This window comes from Haliaeetus leucocephalus, unplaced genomic scaffold (assembly GCF_000737465.1).
Source record: "Haliaeetus leucocephalus isolate CR32 unplaced genomic scaffold, Haliaeetus_leucocephalus-4.0 Scaffold183, whole genome shotgun sequence".
NCBI classification, from domain to species: domain Eukaryota; kingdom Metazoa; phylum Chordata; class Aves; order Accipitriformes; family Accipitridae; genus Haliaeetus; species Haliaeetus leucocephalus.
The window spans coordinates 897,731-918,788 of NW_010972619.1; the positions used below are offsets into that span (position 1 = coordinate 897,731).

Below are 21,058 nucleotides of genomic sequence, written 5' to 3' on the forward strand. Positions count from 1 at the left end.
GGCCCCTCGGCGGCGCAGAGTGATGACGTTAGAGAGGCGGTGCTAGCTGGTGACGTAAGCGGAAGCAGCGGGGCGGGGATGGTGTACGGTGAGGGCACGGTGGGTCTTAGCGGGGGCTGGGGGATGGAGCCGGGGGCTAAGCCCCGGCTCCGTCCCCGTCCCCCTCTTGCCAAAGGGCGGGTGCACCCAGAGAGACCCCAAGGGGGGTTTTGCGGGGGGGGTCCTGCCTCCCCTTCCCCGGGGGCTGTGAGGGAAGCGAGGCCTTGCACAGGGACCGACGGTCCTGATGTGTGTCCCAGAGTGCTCCCACTGGGGAAAAAAAAAAACCCCAAAACAACCAAGCCCTTTTTTTTTTTTTTCTTTTCTCAGGGCAAGGGGGAAATCCTGTGATGCTGCAGCCCCTCTCTGGAGGAGTTCATCTGTAACGAGGCCAGTAATGTACCCTCCTTAGGATTTTTTCTTTTTAGTTATTCTGGAAGCAGCACGTGCTGCCCGTGGGGACGCCGGTGGTTTGCAGCTCGGGCATCTGTCTGGGTTGGATTCCCTGTGGGCTGTGATTGCTGGTAATACCCAGGGTCTTTGCCACTTCAGAGAGCGCAGTTGAGGGCAGAGTGTGTCTCATCACGCTTTTCTCCGTCGCTGAGCTCCCGAGGTCTCCTCCAGCCCCCTCAGGTGGGGATTTGCAGGGCAGACAGAAATGTTCAAACTAGAAATGGGGAACAGCTGATCCCAGGGGTGTGCTGAGCCTGCGGTGATGAGGACAGTTAAAATGAGCCCAAATGTGGATCGCTGTCCCTGGATTTTGGACTCCCAAGCCAGCCTCCTCCCTTTGTCCTAGCAGTGGGGACAAGGAGCCCAGTAGTGTCACTGCTGCTCCTGTGGATGGGGACACTGCAGCAAAGGGGGTGTTACTCCTTCAGCACTGCCCAAGGGTGGAAAGAGAGCCCGGGAGCCTTGAATCCTGCTGCTGTCTCCAGACTAATCAGCCCTCCCTGTGCCTGCTGTTTGCAGTATCAACCCTGCGAATGTCACCTGAACCCACAGCCACCAGCACTCCTTTAAAGCCTGGGTGGGTGTCATTGTGACGCCCAGCCCAGAGCAGGTGTGGCTGTGCCTCCCCACACCTCCCCTCGCCTCCTGGTGATTCCTCTTGTTTTGTCTCTTGCAGATGGTGGAACGGAAACTCCTTGTTCTTTTTGGCAGCCAAACTGGGACAGCTCAAGACACAGCTGAGAGAATTGGCAGAGAAGCCAAGCGACGCCACTTTCAGTGCAGAGTGGAGGCGCTGGACAGCTATGACGTGGTGAGTGATGATGCAGAGGGGTGCTCCAGGCACTTCTGGTCTTGCTCCATCTCCACCAACCCCATTTCTCGGGCTCAGGCATCTTCTACCCTTGCTGTGACTTGCTGTATTTCACCAGACCCTGGCTCTGTGCCCTTCCTGAGGGCAGCTTGTGCTTAACTCAGCTGAAAAGGTGTGAAAACTGAGCAGTGACTCTTAGGATAGAGTCTGTGTTAGATGACAGATGCTCAGCTGTACCCCGCAAGATAAGGCGCACCAAGGAGCTGATGCTACAGGCAGCGTGTGGGCAGCAGGTGCTGCAGTGCCCGCAGAGAAGGTTGTGCCACGTGGGGCTGTGGGTTTTATTCCGAGTGTGGTCTGTTCATGAATGGGATGGGATGTTAACAGCTGTGTTGGGACAGCGTTTGTAGGTTGCTGACCTGAATGTGCTTTTCCATGTTGGTGCCCGCAGGCCAACCTCATCAATGAGCTGTTGGTGATATTTGTCTGTGCAACCACTGGCCAGGGTGACCCACCTGACAACATGAAGGTAGGACACGCTCCTGTCTATGTTCTTCTTATATTCCTGCTCCAGTGACTGGATTTCTTTTCAGTCCATAGTTCTACTTTGCAGCTTGAGCAACAGTTATTTTTGGAGGGGGGGGCTTTGGAGCAGCACCAGTCACATCTCATGTTACTGATGGGACATGGGCAGGGAGCTGGTGAGGTTTCAGCAGCTTAACAGCTGAGAGAGCATCGTCCTCGTGGCAGGTAGCAGTGGTGGCTACTTTCAGCGGTCATCTCTGCAGAAGGCCGTGCTCCCCACTTTGTTGGGACTCAGCAGAGAGCAGGAGGGACCCGGTGGGTGGACAAGTGGGGTGCTAGGGACAGGCAGGCAGGGAAGGCTTTCTTGGCAGCAGCATGACTCCCTGGCTGTGTCCTTTGTAGATGTTCTGGCGGTTTCTGTTCCGGAAGAACCTACCGCCCGGTTCCCTCTGCCAGCTGGACTATGCTGTGCTGGGCCTTGGCGACTCCTCCTATCCCAAGTAAGCAGCTCTGCGGCTCCTTGCCTTCCTGTGACAACTGCTCCTCGCAGCTCTGGCTGCAGGCAAGACCAGAGTGGCTGGAGAATGAAGGCGGTAAGGGAAGACAGAGCCTGACTCTAGAGCAGCAGCTCGGATGAAATGTAATTCCCACCAGCCTTAAAAATGCTTGCCCACCAGCCCATGTCCCTCATGACTTCCAGGAACTGGGCTTCTGCCCATTTCTTTCCTCCCAGCCTCTTCAAGCAGATGCTTTGCTGCAGTTTGTCAGACATCATTTTTCAGTCAGTTATTACAGCCATTGAGTTCTCTGAATTTCAGGAAAGCCTGTGCCACAGCAATTTCAGTGGACCAAGCGAACAGGAGACGTGAAACAGAGTTTTAAGTGGCAGCCAGCCCCATTGGTCCCAGTTCTCTCCCAAAGGATTGTTCCCATGTGCCTGAAAAAGCTGTGATGGGAGGGATGGGAGTGTGCCTGAGCTCCGCGGGGCAGTGAGGGGCTAGAGGGAAGGAAATGTTTCTCTGCCTGGGGCACAAGCTGCCCTGAAGGGAAGCTGGACCTCCCCAAGTCCCTTCTGGGAGCTGTGTGGCCCAGCAAGTGGGAGCCAGCTGCTTCTCCAAGCTGCCCCAGGATGGAGGCATAGGCTGGGCAGGGCACGGGGCCAGGTCGTGCATGCTGGCTGTGGCTGGACCTGCCTCTGTGCTGCTCTGGCATAGCCCTGGCAGCGTGTGCTGGCTCATGTAGCCAGTGCCCGCTGTCCTGCTGGAGGAGCCCTGCCCTCTGCAGCTGCGACTATTCTCTGCTCAGGTTTAATTTTGTTGCGAAGAAGCTGCACAAACGGCTGCTACAGCTTGGGGGCAACCCTCTGCTGCCAGTGGCGTTGGGAGACGACCAGCATGACTTAGGGTAAGAGCCCAGTGGAGGGGGAGCAGGGGGGGAGCCCTGGGGTGCACTACAGTTTTGTCCTTGGGCTGCCGGCAGGGCTGTGTATGCTTTACTCTAGCCCTGGGGACAGCAGTGCACTGCTCCCACCTGGGGTCTGCTCCTGCACCCCAGACATGGTCAGCAGCCTCCTGCTGCTCTCTGTGAACGTGCTCTCTGCTCATAACTCTCCTGTGCCAGGACCTGGGTCACTTGCTTCTCCAGGGTGTCCCACAACCCCCAGCATGTGCCAATGTCTCCTGGTTCTGCCCCAGTCCTGTTCAGACCGGGGGATGGCTGTGTCACACATCTGCGTACCTGCAGGCATTACAGCAGCCTGAGCTGTGCTGCTATTCTCCTTGCACAGGGCAGAGGCCATGTGTGGCTTGGGGAGTCAGTGACTGCCACCAGTTGTGCTCGGGGGGGTTGGTGATTCTGTTCAGACATCAGTGGTTGGGCCCCAGAGAGCGAGTGAGTGCTTAGAGTGGCTGAGACATGTTTCTAGACCTGAAGCTGGAAGGGAATGGCATGGAGCAACTGTGCAGCAAGAGGAGCAGAGGTGGTTGCCCAGGGGCAGCCCAGCATTGTCTGGGTGCAGGGGTAGCAGCCCTTGAGCCTGAAGCGATGCTGCTGCACTGCTGCAGCCTGAATTTCCTGCTTGCAGGCCAGATGCAGTGGTAGATCCATGGCTCCTGGCCTTATGGGACAAGATCCTTGCCTTGTATCCTCTTCCTCCTGGCCTTGAGATCATCAGTCCAGATGTACGGTAAGTGCAGAGGGTAGACTGGGACTGCTGGAGCTGGCTGGTGTCATGCTTCCTTGCATGCCACGCTTCCTTGGCTGTTCTCTGGGGTGCAGATGTGCCCTGCTTTGACCAGGAAGCCTCCCCACACAGCTTGTGGTGTCCCAAGTATCCCTTGGACTTTGGCCACAGGTGACCTGTCTCTCTTTGGATGGGGTATCCCCTTGTCCCCTGGGTGTGTGTGTCAGCTGTCGTGGCAGGGTTCTGCCCATCTTGCTGTCCTGATGTGCCTCTGCCCTTGGCAGACCTGCTAAGCATGTGTGCCCAGCCATCCTCCCTCTGCCTGCTCTGCGGCCTTTGGAATCTCCTTCTCCTGGCAGTCTGCATTGCGTTCTCTTACCACAAGCCAGCTCCAGGGGACAGCGATGATGGGTGGCGGATACAGTGGGAGACTTCAAGCCTCTCCCTGCCTCCAGCCTCTAGCATTACAGCAGCAGAGGAACTGTGGCATGGAGGTAACTGCACTGCATTGCTCTCCTCCCCACAGCCCACCCCCAAAATACACCCTGCACTACCTGGCTGAGGACTCCCCGTACCCCAATGGTGGCCTGCTCCAGCCAATAGCACCTAGAGCTGTTCCCTCTGAGCTGCATCCCTTCGCTGCCCGGGTGGTGTCCAATCAGCGGGTCACGGCAGAATCCCATTTCCAGGATGTCCGGCTCATCGAGTTCGATGTCACAGGCTCGGGGATCATGTGAGCATTTTCCTAACTCCCCCAAGCTTTGCTGTGTGGGATCGGGTGTCCTGTAGCCTGTCTTCCTCTTCCACTCCCCTTCTTCAGTAATATCTGAGGCTGCAGCCTTGCGGATGTGGTCTCTGCTGCACTGTCGTCCTCCGTGACAAAGTCAGGGGCATACAGCAGCATGGGTCCTGTCTGTGGACCAGCTCTCTTTGCCTTGTCAGGTTACAGAGCACAGTGTTAGTGACACTGGAAATTTCACTGAGTTGTGGCTTCTCCCCTGGTGCCGGTGCTGGTCAGGCTGGTGGTGCTGTGCCTGTGGGCCTGCCCTGTATCTGTGCTCAGCAGGTCCCACTGCATCCACAGGTTCAGTGCCGGGGACGTGGTGATGATCCAGCCCCAGAACTGCCCTGAAGATGTGCAGCAGTTCTGCCAGCTCCTGCGCCTGGATCCAGACAGACGCTTTGTGTTGAAGCCCACGGAGCCTGGTAGGTCCTGCTCCTGTCCCTCCCTGCTGGGACAGGGCAGCCCCCTGAGCTCTGGCCCAGCCTGGAGCTCTGCTTTTCCTTTGCTGTACACCTGGTTAATAGGGAGTTGGGAGTGGCTGATGGATACAGGACATCTGCCTGTCTCGCAGTGTGGGGGCTCTCCTTCCTTCCCAGTGCTATGCGCGTGTGGATCCCGCATTAGGGCAAGTGTGACTCATGGGAGGAATCCAGCAGTGTCCAGGCTGCAGCCGTGCCTTGTGTCTTTGCAGCCCCCGGCACAGAGCGTGGAGGATCCCGCAGCCTCCCCAGCCCAAGGCCCAAGTCGGGAAGCCTATGCTTCCTTGCCTGGGGCATGCAGGTCTCCTCACTCTGCCTGCTCACCAGAGACCTTACTGCAGGTGCTTCTGCAGGCACAAACCAGCACCAACAACTAGAGAAACCCCTTGGAGGCCCTTCGGAACCCTTGGTGGCTTTGCAGTCTGCATGGTACCGGGAGAGCTTTCTCTCCTGTCCCCTGAATGTCCCTTGCCCCTCTATCTTTTGTGTGTCTGTCAGTGCTGGGATTTTTGCCTGGCTGGCAAACCCAAGAAATTCAGGCTACTCCTCACCCCCTTGGGAGAGAAGTAGGAGACAAGGACAGGCCTGACACATATGACACCACTGGTTATTTCCACTGCATTGTGTGCAGACAAGGTGGGACCCATATGGGTAAGGCATTGCTCTAAAGCACTTGCATAAAGTGAGGGACAGCTCAACACCACTGACATTCTCTGTTGCAAATGTGTGGGCTTGAAAAACAAGCTGTGGAGAGCAGGAGGGAGTGGGGGCCCATGGGAGGAGCAGTGGTGACAGTAGCTAAAGTCAGCTCTACAAGCACATTCATGCAACGTGTGGGTGCCTGCAGACAGCAGGGCTGCCCTTGTTTGGGCGCCTGGGGAGTGCCAGAGCTGTGGGGGGCAGCAGGCAGGCAGTGCTCAGGTATCTGGCCCCAGTGCTGGCCCTGAGCTCTCCCCTCTGCCTTGCCTTGCAGATGCATCCCTCCCTGCCCTCTTGCCACAGCCCTGCACCATCCGGCACCTGGTCACCCACTACCTGGACATCTCCTGTGTGCCACGGCGCTCCTTTTTCGAGCTCTTGTCTTACTTCTCTACGAACGAGCTGGAGCGGGAGAAGCTACAGGAGTTCAGCTCTGCGCAGGGCCAGGAAGAGCTGTACAGCTACTGCAACCGGCCCCGCAGGACCACTCTCGAGGTAGGGCTGGGGGAGCATGGCAAACCCGCTCCGTGAGGGCTGTGCCATGTCACAAAGCATCCAGGCAGATGATCAGCCATAATTTCTTGGCTGAGGAATTTAATCTACTTCACCCACTTTCTGAAGTGTCCTTGGATTTCCACTGGTGGTTAAGACCTGCTCCAAATCCTTCTGGGCTCTGTGCTGCAGCCTAGGGGTGAGGGGAAGGCAGTAGGGCAGGGCGGTTGGTGCTCAGAGGTACCCGGTGCGGTGCCTTTGGTTGAGGGCAGCGTGGCACGGCAGTGTGTAACAGCCTCTGATGCCCTGAGAAGCAGGTAGGCTGCCTTCTGGTGTGTACCAGGTCTCACCTCGCCTTGTCTTCGCAGACCCTCTGGGATTTCCCCCACACTACCTGTGCCATTCCACCTGAATACCTGCTGGACCTCATCCCTCGCATCAGACCCCGCGCCTTCTCCATCGCCTCCTCCATGCTGGTAAGAGCTCAGCCCTTTTCAGCCTAGTGTCACACTCTGAGCTGAGGGTCTGGTAGGGCCAGGGCTGACTGTTGACACTATGCACGCTGCAGCCGTTCAGGCTGTATTTCCAGACCCTCTGAGCACCCACATCCCACCTGAACACCCACTCCACTGTGAGCCTGCGTCAGCCCGACATGCTGGATGGAAACCCCAGGGCTGTGCCAGCCTCTGGATCAGGGTGCTTACTCTCCTGCAGCCCTGTAGGTGCTGGGGCTGGCCCAGTGCACTGCAGAAGTCTGGTGTCCTTGTCACCGGGAGCGGCCACAGAGGCTGGGAGCTTCCCTGGGTGGTGTGGCCATGGGAGGGGGAGTGCTGCTTCCTGCTGCTGCCAGGAGGTGGCAGTGGGACCTGGCCCAGGTGGCTTGGCAGATGTCAGCCCAAGCATGAGTGGCATTTGCCCTCAGTGGGGACCTCTTGGGTTGGAAAGTCTCTGTCGCCATTGCCAGCTGTGCAGAGCATTCCTGCAGCAGTGCTTCTCTGGGAAAACTCCCTTCCCCAGTGGAAAGATTTTGGACAAGGGTGTGCTCCCTTCTGTTGTCTGAGCAGTGGTTTCAGGCTAGGATGAGTGTTGCAGATGCCCTGGCAGGAGCTGGCACAGGCTTTGTCCCTGGAGAAGGCACTGGGCTCTTCCTGCAGAGCTGTGCTGGGTGTCTTCTTGTTTCTCATGGCTCCTGTCTGGACACAGGCTCACCCTGATCGGATCCAGATCCTCGTGGCAGTAGTGCGGTACAAGACACAGCTCAGTAAACCCCGCCGTGGTCTCTGTTCTACCTGGTTGGCTTCTCTCAACCCAGAGCAAGGTAATTGCTTGGATTCTGTGAGGACCCTGTGTGCTTGCCACAGCACACAGCACTGATCCCACGGGACTGTGGTGGAGCTGTGTGTGTGCTGGCCACATGCTGGACTGCCTGGACCCTGGGTGGAGCAGCACCACCATGGGGAGCTGGAGCACACTGGCTTGGCCAGACAGGCTGACCTCACAGTACACGTCCTTCCTCACTGCTCCCATCTTCTTCAGAGCATGGTGTGCTCCTCCAGCTTGCCCTGAGCACCCTGAGCTCCTGGTTGTCTCCCAGCTGCTCAACCCTCCTGATCCCAGCACCAGCATGCCCCACTGTCTCACAGTGGGCTGCTTCTGGCATCATGGAGCTGGTAGTGCTCTGACTGCTGGATACCTCCAGACCCATAGCACCAGCTCTGGGAAGGATGGTCCTTCCTTTGAGCACATCCATCCTGTCCTGTGAAGCCTGTGTGCTGCTTATCTGCCCTAACCACAAAACCCATCCAGCTGGGTCCCCAAGCAAAATTGACAAGCTCACAGAGTCTCCCTGCTGCAGGATGGTAGAGAATTGCTCTGTATGACTTCAGGGCAAGACTGGGTCTTCTCAGAGTACCTAGATGGGGATCTTCACCCCTATTCTGGCTCCCAGAGGAGGCAAGTTTGGCCCTCCCTTACACAACAGCCAGGTTGAGATCTCTGCTTGCCTCCACTGCTGTCTTCCCTGGTATCAGCTGTGTGAGGAGGAGGCTGTCCCACAGCCCATGTGCTGTGGGGCCGTTGCCTTGCTCTGAAGATTGCTCAAGTGCTTGCTGAGACAGCTGAAGCATTTTTCATACGCACATAGTGTGCCCATGGCACCAGGGGTGCCATGGTGCTGGGGTGGTGCTAAGCCAGGTGCTGTCCTAATCTTCGGAGCATCCTGGAAGAGCTGGATGTCCAGCTCATCCTCTGCAGGGTGTCACAGATGCCATGGTGGTGGGGTGATGGTAGTTGGTCTGGGTTTTTTTGCAGGTGATTTCCGGGTACCTCTCTGGGTGAAGAAAGGAGGAATGAAGTTCCCAGCTGACCCTGACACCCCTGTGATCATGATTGGCCCTGGCACAGGGGTGGCACCTTTCCGAGCAGCGATACAGGAGCGGGTGGCACAAGGACGTAGAGGTGAGGAATGGTCCTGGGAGGGACTCTGGATGTCCCTTGCTGCAGACAGGTCTGTGTTCAGCATATGGGAAGGAGGGACTGAGGGCTCTGGAGGGTTTGGACAGGCCCAGGCTTTGCTGTGTTTGAGTGGGAGCAAGCTGGGCTCTGGGGCAGGTAAGGATCAGAGCCTGGTGTATGCAGCCTGTGTGGTTATTCACAGGATGTGCTGCAAGGCTGCTCCTTGGGTCAGGGCAGGGCTCTGCAGAGGCTCTTTCTTGGCTCTCTGTAAGTGGAGATGGGTTGCTGGACTTGTCTTTGGCTGCACAAGGAGTCATGCCTCTGCCCTTGGCCCATCCTCGTTCCCCTGGCTCAGCTGTGGGTTTCGGCAGGAAGCTGAGGCTGGTGGAGGGGAACTGGCAGCCCTGGGGGGCTCTTCTTGACCTACCTGCCCCCCACCTCCTGCTTTTCCAGCACACAGAGGCCTCTCGTTGCCACAGGTCACTTGTCTTCACGCTCACGTGGCTCCTGGCTTTTCCAGGCCAGGGCTGTCAGCCAGGCGCAGTAGAGAGGTGAGAGTCTTGGGGCTCTGCCACAGGTCCCATGGGCACCAACAGTCCCCAGCACTCGCAGGGCATTCGGTCCACCCAGCACAGCCCTTGTGGTCTGCTCTCTGCAGGGAACTGCTTGTTCTTTGGCTGCCGCCAGAAATCCAAGGACTTCTACTGCCAGGCGGAGTGGGAAGAGCTGGTGACAAAGGGCTTCCTGACGCTCTTCACTGCCTTCTCCAGGGACCAGGTTAGTTCCCAGAGGGGGAGGGTGGATACAGAAGCATCTTAGGCAGCACTGATGGGACTCTGCCAGTGTTTCTGGCCCCTGTCCTGTTGGCATGGCCTGCAAAGGGGCTGGTGGGGTGACACAGTGGTCACTTCTCTTCCCCACACCTCCCTGGTCCTGGCTGGGATCGTCACTAGCATTGCAGTGCCACTGCCCAGCTGGGATGTGTCTGGCTGAGGTGAGCTGGAAAGGTTGCTGGTACAGGGCCGGTGAGCACCCGAGCAGATAAGGGGTTAGCCAGCTTTGTTTGGCCGGACCATGTCAGTGATAAAAGGCTCCTGAGCCTCTTGGGGGCGGGGGGGGTGTCACTGGGCGTTTCTTGGTTGAGTGCCACCCTCCCCACCACGTCCCTCTGATCACGGGCTAAAGCTGAGGATCTTGGCCTCTGTGCCAGCTCTCCCCGAGCCTCAGCCGTACAGGAGAAAGCTCCCTGGAGGTATGAGCACCCCCGCAACTCAGCCCCTCATTTGGCTCCCTTATTTCCTAGGCAGTGTCTTTGATGGGCAGCTCTCAGCCCCTCTCTGGGCTGCACAGCTTTTTACATTGCTGGAGGGGCTCCGTAAGCTGGGACTCTGTTTCACTGCTTTGCCCTGTCCCTTGATGGCACTGAAGGCTCAGCCTGCCTTTGAAACAGAGAGATCTGATAAAAAGGGTCAGTGAGAATGGGCATTTCTAGGTAGCTCAGCTGCACCAGTCCTTTTCTCCTGGCTTTGTGCATGCATTGACATGAAGCCAGCATCTTCTATCCAGTCGCTTGTAAGGCATGAGTTGAATGCCTCTGTGAAGGCTTTCCAAGTGTTTGATGAACAGGAGCAGCACTGCAGAGGTTTGTTGGATGACCGGTCTGCTTTTTTTCTGGTGGCTTACACAGTGAAGGGGGGGCACCTGCAGTTCCCCAAATCTGGAGAGTGGCCCCAGAGTCTCCTCCTGCCCCCAAAGACTCTGGAGAGATGGGACTCACATCAGAGCGTGCCTCCCAGCCTCCCTGCTTTGCCTGCTCTGTGGGGCAAAGCAGTTTGTCATGAGGGTCTTCTGCCACCGAGTCCTTGCAGGGAGGCAAGCAAGAGCGCAGCCAGGTAAGATGTGCCACATTGGGCCATTGTACCTGTGGCTCTAGGAGGTGCCACAGCTGTTAACTCATCCAAAAGTTTGTTTTCAAAGAGCTTGGCAGGAGCTGGGATGCTCCATAGCTGAGCAGGATTTCTCTCTTCTCTGTAAGGTCCCCTTTGCAGTGACCTTCTGTCACACCATGTCTGCCCCGTGGTGCAGACTGATTGATCCCAGCCTAATGCGGCTGTTGCTAATTCTCAGCAGGATGCCCTGGGGTTTAGCTGAGACATTGTGACCTGAGTTTGTCACTGGGGTGCTCTGGTTTCTAGGTAGCTGCAGGTCCTTAAATGACCCCCTCGGAGCCCCAGCTTCGTCAGCAGAGCCTCTGTCAGCACTTAGCTGATTAATGTTAATGTGCTGAAGCTGAGCTACTGGCTGGCTCTGTTGGTGCTTGTGATGGGCTTGCTTACCTCCTGCGTTGCCAGCAGCTGGGTCGGAGCAGTGGGGCTGTGCCTTTGGGTGACCTGACTACAGCGCAATGCAACCAGTGGAGCTGCGTGGGACCTGCTGACAACACGGCGACCAGCTCTTGTGACAGCCGGGGCTCGTTGCTGCTTGGGGTTGTTCCCACGCACACCTCCAGACTGCAGCATGCAGGGAGCCTGACACGCAGCAAAAGCCTTGTTGCTTTTGGGGCTGGATGGGAGGGAGGAGGACATGGGGAGGAGGCTGCGCCTGTGGCTCAGCTCACAGCTGTGCGGAGCCTGGTGTGGTGGGACATGCAGCAGAGGGCTTGGCCTCCATCACAGTGTCACCTTTGTCACGGAGGAGCCATCTGGGCCAGCAGTGAATTCAGGCATGTTGGCAATGGTGTTCCTCTTGGGCAGAAGCCAGGGCCGTAGGCAGTTGCTTGGATGTGTGAAGTCTTGTGGATTAACCCTTTGGAAACTCTCCTGGGTTGGACTATATTGTGCCAAAACCCAGTTGTATCCAGTCCCTAAGCATGGCGGAGGGGGAGGGAGTGGGACCGAGGCCATCCCTCCAAGCTTTCTGCCCTTCCAAGCTGTTTCATGTCTCCAGCAGGTGACAGGGCTGGGACCACCATCCAGGGGTGTGGGGAAGGGTCTCTGCAGCAACCTTGGTATAGGGAGGGGCACAGAGCCTCCTCTGCCCATGCTGGGAGAGGAGAGGGCAGGAGGGGACCCCTCGCAAGGACTCCCCAGCTCATAGCCCTGGCTGTTCACCAGAGCTGGAGGGAGGCAGGGGGTAGCCAAAGGATTTTTGGGGGCTGCCTGGGGCGTGTTCTCCACCAAAGCTCCTGCTGCTGAACCGATCTCCCACCAACCCATCCTAGTGCGCTGACATCAGGTGTGGGGATCCCCTTCCCTGTGCTATAGTGGATCCAACTTCTTCTTCCAGTGCTCCCTGCTCTGGGGGACTGTGCTGCCCTGAGCTCTTGTAAGCAGCCTCTTGAGAACAGTCCCCAGGCACCGGGCAGGCATGCTGGAGCTGGGGCTGGGGCTGCTGCCAGGGCTGGCAGGCTCAGCACTGTGTTTCCCTGCAGGAGGAGAAGGTTTATGTTCAGCACCGCATCCAGGAGAACCAAAGGCTGGTGTGGGAGCTGCTGAACAGCAGGAACGCTCACATCTACCTGGCTGGGTGAGTGAGAGGTCGCTGTGCAGGGACTGGGGCAGTGGAACTGCACATTGCTGCTTCTCCACCTCGCTGGAGGCTTTTCCTTGGTTCAGCCTCCAGACTGAGCGCACCATGCACCCTGGCAGGTCTCTAGGGGCTGCAGTGACTGCTGCAGAGGGACCAGCTCATTCCTCCTCTCTGTATGTCATGTTCCACAAGCCCTGCACCGAGAAGGCCATTTCTCACCTACTCTGCACTCCAGTTAGGAGGGGCAGAGCTGGAACCCTGGTAAAGCTGCTCTATCCGACCCCGTGTGCCCATCCCTTCAACTGCCAGTGCCCGTTACCAGCATCACCTGCCAGCAGGCTGCCTGGCCTCTGACCCATGGCAAAGCCATACACAGGACAGCCCCGGCCTCTTCACACCCCACTCCTCCAGCGGGACTTGGTGAAACTGGACAAAAAGGCTTGTGCGGTTCCTGTGGCCGCTCAGGTGGACAGGAAGCTTTTAAAGCACCAGCTCCACTGGTGCTCGGGCTCGTGAACAACAGCTTTTGGGACCCTCTGCACATCCTGTCTGGCTCTTTGCACCCAAAACTGCCTTCCTGGGGTAGGGACAAGCCATGTTGCACCGCAGCCTGCCTCCTTTGACAGCGCAGTCATTCACCAGGTGGTTACCTTGGGCTGGTTGGAAATCTTAAACTGTTGGCCAAAAAGTGGGGTCTGGCCTTTGGAGGCAGAAAATCTGTAGCTCCGTTCCTAGCTCTGTGGCTCTTTTCCTGGGCAAAGTGCTTAACCTGCCTGCCCTAGTCACTGCCGGTACGGCAGGGAGGAGGCTGCTCACCTGCTGCCCAGGGTGAGCATTGTGAAATGCTTTGGGCTCCTTGAGCTGATGAGAGGCTGGCGATGGTGTTTGTCGTGCATTCCGTGACCTGGAAAGCACTGTGCAAACCTGTCCCTTGCTGTCGACACAAGCAGCAATTGCAGGAGACTCTTTCTTGCCTGTCCCTCATGAGAGCAGGAACTTCCCCAGTGCCCTGCAGGGTGAGACTGGCCTCGCTGCATTCCTGGGAGAAGGAGATTTTTGTTTACTGTCCAGGAAGCAGAGGCCAGGCCGCCCACCGCTCTGTTGTTCACTGCTACACCAGTGTTGCTGCCTGGTCTGGCCTGCCTCACCACGTCGTAGGGCTTCCTGGGGCCCTTACTCCAAACTGGTCATTCCTACCCATGGATCTGGGGTTCAGGTTTGGTCTCCTCCATAAAGTTGCACTTGGGACTTGGGGTTGTGCCACTGTCCACAGCCCAAATGCTGAGACCATTGGGCAGCTGTTGGGTGACCGTTGGGCATGGTGTCTTGGATGGCTCTGTCCTCTTTTTCTTCCGTCCTCTTTACTGCTTTCTGGTGCTGATGGAGACACCCTGGGGGCTGCCAAAAAAGGATCAGTGTCTTGGAAAGAGCAAGGCTTGCACAGCTCTCCCCATTGCAGGATTTTTCAGTAGCCATAAGGATGGTGTTTTGGACATCGGGGGTGCTCCGAGACCCATCTCACTGGGGTCTTCGTCCCTGGCATGGGGTAGCCCTCAGCCCCAATCAGGCAGGTGGGGTCTGAGAGCCTCATCCTGCTTGTACAAGTGGCAACTGTCGTGTGTACAGTGGGCACTTTCTCACCCCTCCTGAACAGCCCACACCACGCGTAAAGATGCCCGAGATCACAGTGCCCCTCCTTGGCCTGCAGACTCTGAACTGCCAGTAGGGTGCCAAACAGGAAAGTGCAGGTGGGCTAGCCTGAAAATGGCCTTTTTTTCCCCTAAAAATAGTATTCAGTTTCAGCCACACTAGGAGAAAGATGGGAGAAGTGAATCCTGGGGTGTGTGTCCCTGAGCAGCGGCCCTGGGCCATGTAGCATGGTGTGTCTGTCTTCCTGGGACCTTGCTGACTGGGGCAGGGTCTGGGGAGCCAGGGCTGTATATTCTCTGTGATTGTGCCCAGCTTATCTCACCCGGGACAAAAAGGTCAAAAATGTCTCTCTCTTTCTGCAAAAAATAGATATTTGACATGTTTTCCATCACCAGCCCAGCTACATTATCTTGCACTTGCATATCAGTGCCTGACTCAGAAACGATATGACTCTTCCAAAAAAAGAAGACCTCCTTTCTGTGTATTTTGGGATGTTAATCAGCTTCAAACACAAGTCAGAATTCTGCCTTGTTCTTGAGAAACAGCAAGGACATTGCCAGATGCTCATGCCAATTGGAGCAGCCTGGGAAATTTTTTATTAGATGTTTTTTTGTCGCACAGTCAGTTCATCAAATGAAACTCTCTCCAGGAAAAAGTCTGAACTTCTTATTTCCCATAAGAAATAATTGTGCTTGCAAGTGTTGAATCCTGTTTGGGTATTTTCTACACAGGAGCTCATGTTTTCCTCACCATTTCTCTTATTTTGAGGTTTGAACTGGCTTTGGTTACAAATGTTGCCATCAAAACAATAATTTCAGATTTCTTAAAAGGAGGCAGCGGATGGACGGAAGCAGCTGCTCCTTTGCAGCAGTCATCTTACCCAGCTCAGGATCAGACATGTTTTACATTGTATGTTTCCCAAGATGAAAGGACAGTTTCCTGCCCTCCTGCAGATAAATTATGACTTGTGCATATTCCCTGTGTCCCTCTAATGAAAGCAATGGGAAATGGAGCAATACGGGGGCCAGAGTTAGGGCTACTGAGCTGTGATGCTCCTTCACTGGGGACTGGGTACCATGGCCATGTCTTGGCCTGCAAATGCCAGTGCCGAAAAGCCCTGCGTGGATAATGGCCTACTCTCTAGGGGGTGGTACGAGCTGCCTCTTGAAGCCTCTCATTTATTCAGTGCCAGGCAGCTTGTGTTGCAGGGTGAGGCAGGTTCCCACTGCCCTAGTGCGGTGGCAGCCTGTGGTGTGTGCTGGGGGCGGCGAGTTTGGCTGCAGGGACCGCTGCCCTGGTGATGGGCTGCCTTGTCAGAGCGCTGGGGCTGCAGATATGCTCCCAGTTTTCCTGCTCTCTCTCCATTGCACTGCCTGCTCTCTCTTCCAGGAATGCCAAGCAGATGCCAGTGGCGGTGGCCGAAGCCCTGCAGTTGGTGTTGCAGCTGGAAGGTGGCCTGTCACCCTCCGAAGCAGAGGAGCATTTAATAGCCCTGGAACGGTCCCAGCGCTTCCAGTCTGAAACCTGGTCGTAAGCTGGCTCCCTGCCTCTGCCTTCCCCGCAAACTCTGCCTGAATAAAGGAGCCAGCAAAACGATCCACCTCTGGCATCATCCTTGGGCTGAGATTATCCCAGCCAGTGTGGGGGCCTGGCGAAGGGAGTGGATTTACCCAACCAGCCCTTCCCTGATGGCAGCAGGGCCACAGCGGGCAGGGGGAACCTGTCTCCTGGGGGTGTGGGTTTGGCGTGGGTAAAGCCTGGCTCGCCATGCCCCCCCCACTGGAGTGGAGGCGAGAAGTCTCTGTGGTGGGATGCTGCTGGCTGACTCCTGTGTGGGACCAAGCTGCTGTCCCGCATGCTCCAGCTCCTGGGGTCCCCATGCTGGGTGTGCACCCGTGGGCATTGCTAGAGCTACGGCATTGGCAGCGGCCGTTGTTTGTGGTAAGACCTAGAGGAAGTGAGCTGTTGCATGGGAGTCTCTCCACCCTGGCATTAGTCAGCGGCAGCAGTGCTTGCTGCAGAAGGCTGCCTTGACAGACCTGTTCCCCCTGTCTCCGATGGCTGAGGCCAGTGGGGGTGGGTGCAGGAGGAAGCTTCAATCCCTCTGTCTCTGCTGCCAGTTCATCTTCCTAAGCCTGCTTGATGCTGAAGTCAGAGGTCTCCGAGTGCCTGTTCCCACTGAATTATCCCGTTCCCTGAGCACCTGCTCTGCTGGACTTGTTCTCCACCCCATCTTCGGAGCCGCTTCCAGCCAGGGCCAGGCAAGCCAGCAGGCTCCAGCCCTTCTGTGGCAGCCTCGGGGCTGTGCACCCTGCTGGCCCTGCCAGTGGCCCAGTGGGGCCAGTGCCCCTACCTTCCTCCCCCAGTTCAGCGAACTCGGTGCCGCTGTGTAAATAGCAATTAGGGCCCAGAGCATGAATCAGCTGGGGACAGTCCCTGGGAGCAGGCTGGGACAGGAAGGGACAGCGGTGCCACACCACGACCCAGCCACCCTCCCACGTGCCGGATCATGGGGTCCTGCACGGGTGAGTGGTGCCCTGGGGCAGTGCTTGTGCTACGGCACTGCAGTGAGTGGAAATGGGGTGCTTTTCGGGTCTCTCCACCCTGCTGCTTTGCCAGTGGTGCCTTGCTGCAAGGAGCTGTTGCACTTACAGAACCTGGCTGGCCTGGGTGTCCCCATGCCCTGGGCACAGCTGGGGGGCCAGTGCAGTGCTGCTGCATGGCAGTCATCACACTGGTGACACTGTCCCCTCGCATGGGGCACTATCCAGGCTGCGTTCTTCTTTCCAAGCCCTGCAAGCTGCTTAGGGGGCACAGCAAGGCGAGGTGGCCCAGCACAGGGACCAGCCTGGGGGACAGGGGTGAGCTGGAGGGGGACGACTGTACTGGGGCAGTACAGGACACATGCTGGTGCGCTATACTGGGGTCTGAGCTGGGGGGCTGTACTGGGGCAGCGCAGGGCCCATGCTGCCATGCCCCACGGGCAGCGGTGTGGGGAGCACTGGCTGCAGAGGGGGCTCCATTTTTGCTGGGCAAGGAGAAGAGGCGGCCATGGGCCCAGCTCCTCCCCGGCTCCTGCGGGAGCTGATTGGCGCGGGCACTGCTGCCTGCCCCGGGCTGCCTGCATTTGAGCCACTTCCAGAAGCTGACAAACCAGACTGGTTAGAGCCAGGCTCGGCCCCAGCCCAAGGCAGGCAGCAGCTGCCTGCACGGGTGCCTGCCACGCCTGCACCCCTTGCCGGCACAGCAGGCAGTGCCTGGCAGCACCCTGCTCGTTGTCCTCTCCTCTGGACTGTGGCGGGTCAGTTCTACGTTGCTGCTGGGGAGGAGGAAGAGGAGAAGGAGGAGGAAGAGGAAGAAGTGGCTGTTGGATGCTCACGGCGATGCCCCGCTTGGGGTGGGCTATCGGTGAGGGTGATGGGCATGTGCCCCGTTTTGGGAGCTCCTGACCCATTGGCCTGGGAGGGGGTCCCAAACTGTGCTGGAGGGATGATGGGACTCTGTGCGGACACCTTCTGGCAAACGTGCTGAAGGCCACCTCCTGCCCTGGGGCAGCACCCCCATCCCGCACCCAGCCCCGAGGGGACTCGGGGGGTGGTGGGTGAGGAGGGCAGCTGTGGAGCAGCCACCCCCATGGAGCCAGCAGCGGGCGAGGAGGCAGAGCCTGGCCCCCAGCCGGTGCAGGCAGCCGGCGGGGAGGGCTGTGCCAGGCAGCAGGGCGAGAGCGAGACTGTGGAGTCAGGGGGCCCCAGGGAGCCGCCCCAGCTCTGTGGAGAGGCGGCCGCCACTACCTGGGGCTGCTGGAACCTGCCACCGGCGGAGGACACAACTGAGCCGCTCCTGCCAGGGCACAACGAGCTGCCTGCCCACGGTGCCTCCCTGCCTGCGGGGCAGGACCCTCCCGCTGCCGCTGCCACCAGCCCCATCTTGCCCTGTGGAGAGAGCCCAGTGCCGCAGAGGGGGTCGTCCAGCCTGGAAAGTGCCTCCAGCTCCATCCTCAGCCTCTCCGGTGAGGAAGAGGATATGTCAAGTGACGAGGAGGTGGCGGCGGCGGCGGCGGTGGCAGAGCCATGCCACGTGCCGGCGGGCAGCGAGGATGAGTGCCCCATCTGCACGGAGCCTTACGACGACCAGCGGCACAAACCAGCCCTGCTCAACTGTAACCATGTGCTGTGCCACGCCTGCCTGCGCGCCATTATGGACACAGCCGCCAGCGCCGAGTTCGGCCGCGTGCGCTGCCCCATCTGCCGCCAGAAGACGCCCATGCTGGAGTGGGAGATCTGCAAACTGCAAGAGGAGCTGCTCCTGCTGCACGCCCAGCCTGGCTCCCCCAGCGCCCTGGCTACCCCCAGGCCCCCCGCCCTGCCGCCCCGGCGTCCAGGCCTCATCGGTGCCCTCGAGCATCGCTTCCAGGTGCGCTTCCACACCAGCCGCATGTTCGGGTGCCTGCCCTGCGTCCGCTACCCACCCTGCCTCATCCGCAGGCTGGGGCAGCTGGAGCATCGCTGCCGCTGCTGCTACCTCGTGGTGCTGGTGCTGCTGCTGGCAGCTGAGATGCTCAGTCTGCTCCTTATCTTCCTTCCCATCGTCCTGATGGTGCTGCTCTTCCTCATCCTCGACAAATAGCGCTGGGTTTGTGCCTCCAGGCTGGGCTATGCATGGGGAGAGGAGCCCGGCTCCCACTTTGCCCCTGGGGCTGATGCTGGGTGGTGATGCCAGCCTGGGAGCAAGCCTATGAACCCAGGTGCCCTGGATACCCTGGCGCTGCCGGTGAGCCCAGAGCGGTTGAGGCAGCAGAGGAGCTGGAGTGGGCAGCCGAGGGAGGTGACCCCTGAGCTGGGCATCGCCTGCATCCCACTGGGCACCAGGTGACACATGACTGCAGCAGTGGAGGGGCAGATGGAGTGGGAACCCTTCCTGCACCGGGGACACATCCCTGGCACGGGGCCAGGAACTGGAGGGGCTCTGCAGGCAGAGCAGGGCTGTGCTGTGGGCTGTGCTGCCCGCGCCTGGGACAGATGGATGGGGTTCACCAGCATGGACTGAAAATACAACTTACAATAGTACCACAGCCATGTCCAGCTGAGTTCAGTGCTTGGTCTGGGCTGAGCAAGTCCCCCTGGGGACCAGCGGTGACACCAAGAGGGGGACAGGGACAGCCGGTGGTCCCCAGCCACCCTGCAAGAGGGTGCCTACCCCCTCCGCGGCACCTTGCAGCCCCAGCTGAGCGGTGCCAGCCCGTGCTCATGCCTTGCCCTGCATGGAGATAAGAGAGCAAACATGGCTCTGTCTGCCAGAGCTCCAGCTGGGCACCATAGGTGGAGGAGCCCACAGTGAGCGTGGCACCGTGGCTGTGCTCACGTTGGACCTGCCCACGGCTGGCGGGGAGCTAGGCCAGCTGCGGCCGGCAGGAATATCTCAGTGGTGAGCAGGATGTGGGCTATGCTTCTTACTTGGCAGCCGGCCTCGTGCGGGGGCTGTGTCCCAGCCAGGCAATGCCTGGGCCATGGCGCAGCTCCTCTGCACCCTTGCTCCCCGACACACTGCAGAGCACGGGGCTGGCAGCTGCTTACTGGGGACACCTGTACCCCCAGGGGAAGGGGACGGACGGGGACAGCTCCAGGCTTTCAGCCACCTTTGGGCTGGTGGTGGGTGGCAGGGAGGTGTCAGACCCCCACAATCCTCCCAAGATCCCATCGGGGGGGTCAGTCTCCTGCGGTCCTGGCACCCATCTTTGCAGCCTGGGATGTGCTGCTCCTTATTTATCGCTGCCAGCCTCCCCTCGGAGCCCTGCTAAAGCTCTATGCAGACCCCATGCCAAATCGCCCCCCTGTGCTGTCACCCCTCTCCATCCCCACCCTGCCCGTCCCTGCCGAGGGGCTGGCTGACACCGCCGTGCCCTGTCCCTCCTGCCTGGCCATGCCAGGGTTGTGCAACCGACCGCGTGTCTGTCCTGGCTTTGCCCTTCTCCCCCGGAAATGTGCCACGGGCACCTCCCCAGGGCTGTTGCTGGGGGGGAGACCGTGGGGTACCACCACCCACCGACCCCCTTCCCCTTCCTCCTGCAAAGAGAGCCAGGTTGGTGGGGAGCGAGCAAACGCTCCCCTGCCTGCCCAGCCCTGCAGGAAACCTGTGCCCTTGTGCCCATGGGGGCAGAGATTTGGGCCGTGGGCTTTGCTGGGGCACTCAGGCTGCCCTCAGCATCGGTGCTGCTGTGTGTTGCTCTGGCAAAGTGCCGAGGTGCGGGAGGCAGCGGTAGGAGCAGGGCACCCTGAAACAGGTCAGGCCAGGAGGCAGAGGCAGGTGGGTCCCCCCCAGCCCCCATCACACTGAGGAATATTTATTTATACCAAGTGGAGCAGCTCCGTCAGGAGAAGCGCCAGCTCGGCCCTGGCCAGGGCCATTTTCAGCTAGATGGGGCCTGTGGGAAGCGGAAGGCTCAGACCCCTGGGGGGACCCTGTCACCATGTGGGAGGCCTGGCACATCTCTGCTCTACATTACGTGGGGGGATATAACGGGCTTTTGGGCAAACCAGGCCAGAGCTGTCCCCACGGAGACACAATGGGGCACGATGAACCCTCCAGCACGTCCATGCTCCCCTTGCCGGGTTGCCGGCACCTCTAGGTGCTAAAAGCTGGAGAAGGGCACCTAAATCCCCCCACCAGGGATGGGGTCCTGGGGGGGCTGCAGTGCAGGACTGATCCCAGGGGTGATGCAGGGCTCGGTACTGCCCATGGTGCCCCGGCGTGCAGACAGGGCTGGCCTGTGAGAGCCTGGCTGCAATGTCCGCTCGCAAGGACTCGGTTATATTTAGCACACCGAGATAGTGGCGAGCAGCACGGCGAGTGTGCCGCAGCACGGCAAGGTGGGGCCGGGGGCGGCGAGCCGAGAGCCACGGGAGGCTGCAGCAGGGCTCTGACTGCAGGGCACCATCCCCTGGCACAGCCCCCTCCAAAGCCCC

General features: G+C 59.0%; 1 protein-coding gene across 7 annotated transcripts; it reads left to right on the plus strand.

Moving 5' to 3' along the window:
- The first annotated feature begins 67 nt into the window (after positions 1 to 67).
- On the plus strand, positions 68 to 15,690 carry NDOR1 (NADPH dependent diflavin oxidoreductase 1). 7 transcript variants are annotated; one of them, XR_774178.1, is made up of 17 exons: positions 68 to 88; positions 370 to 429; positions 1,169 to 1,303; positions 1,755 to 1,832; positions 2,231 to 2,328; positions 3,134 to 3,232; positions 3,912 to 4,013; positions 4,537 to 4,743; positions 5,095 to 5,216; positions 6,247 to 6,467; positions 6,833 to 6,940; positions 7,668 to 7,782; positions 8,775 to 8,921; positions 9,372 to 9,469; positions 9,577 to 9,695; positions 12,349 to 12,443; positions 15,486 to 15,690. XR_774178.1 is itself a non-coding variant. In XM_010564617.1 (16 exons), the coding sequence occupies exons 3-16, from the start codon at positions 1,169 to 1,171 to the stop codon at positions 15,628 to 15,630; spliced, it is 1,791 nt and encodes a 596-aa protein (XP_010562919.1). In that variant the 5' UTR covers positions 68 to 88; positions 370 to 429; the 3' UTR covers positions 15,631 to 15,690. The 7 variants fall into 7 exon arrangements, 6 of the variants coding, with proteins under 6 accessions (XP_010562919.1, XP_010562923.1, XP_010562924.1 ...); XM_010564617.1 differs by lacking the exon at positions 9,372 to 9,469; XM_010564621.1 differs by lacking the exon at positions 12,349 to 12,443 and having other exon boundaries at positions 15,486 to 15,510.
- The last annotated feature ends 5,368 nt before the right edge of the window (positions 15,691 to 21,058 follow it).

Excerpts from the sequence above, each read along its gene's own strand:
- NDOR1 (XM_010564617.1), top strand. The coding sequence starts at position 1,169 with ATGGTGGAACGGAAACTCCTTGTTCTTTTTGGCAGCCAAACTGGGACA. Across the intron at positions 3,233-3,911 it reads GACGACCAGCATGACTTAGG|GCCAGATGCAGTGGTAGATC; the intron begins GTAAGAGCCCAG and ends TCCTGCTTGCAG. Across the intron at positions 6,468-6,832 it reads CCCGCAGGACCACTCTCGAG|ACCCTCTGGGATTTCCCCCA; the intron begins GTAGGGCTGGGG and ends TTGTCTTCGCAG.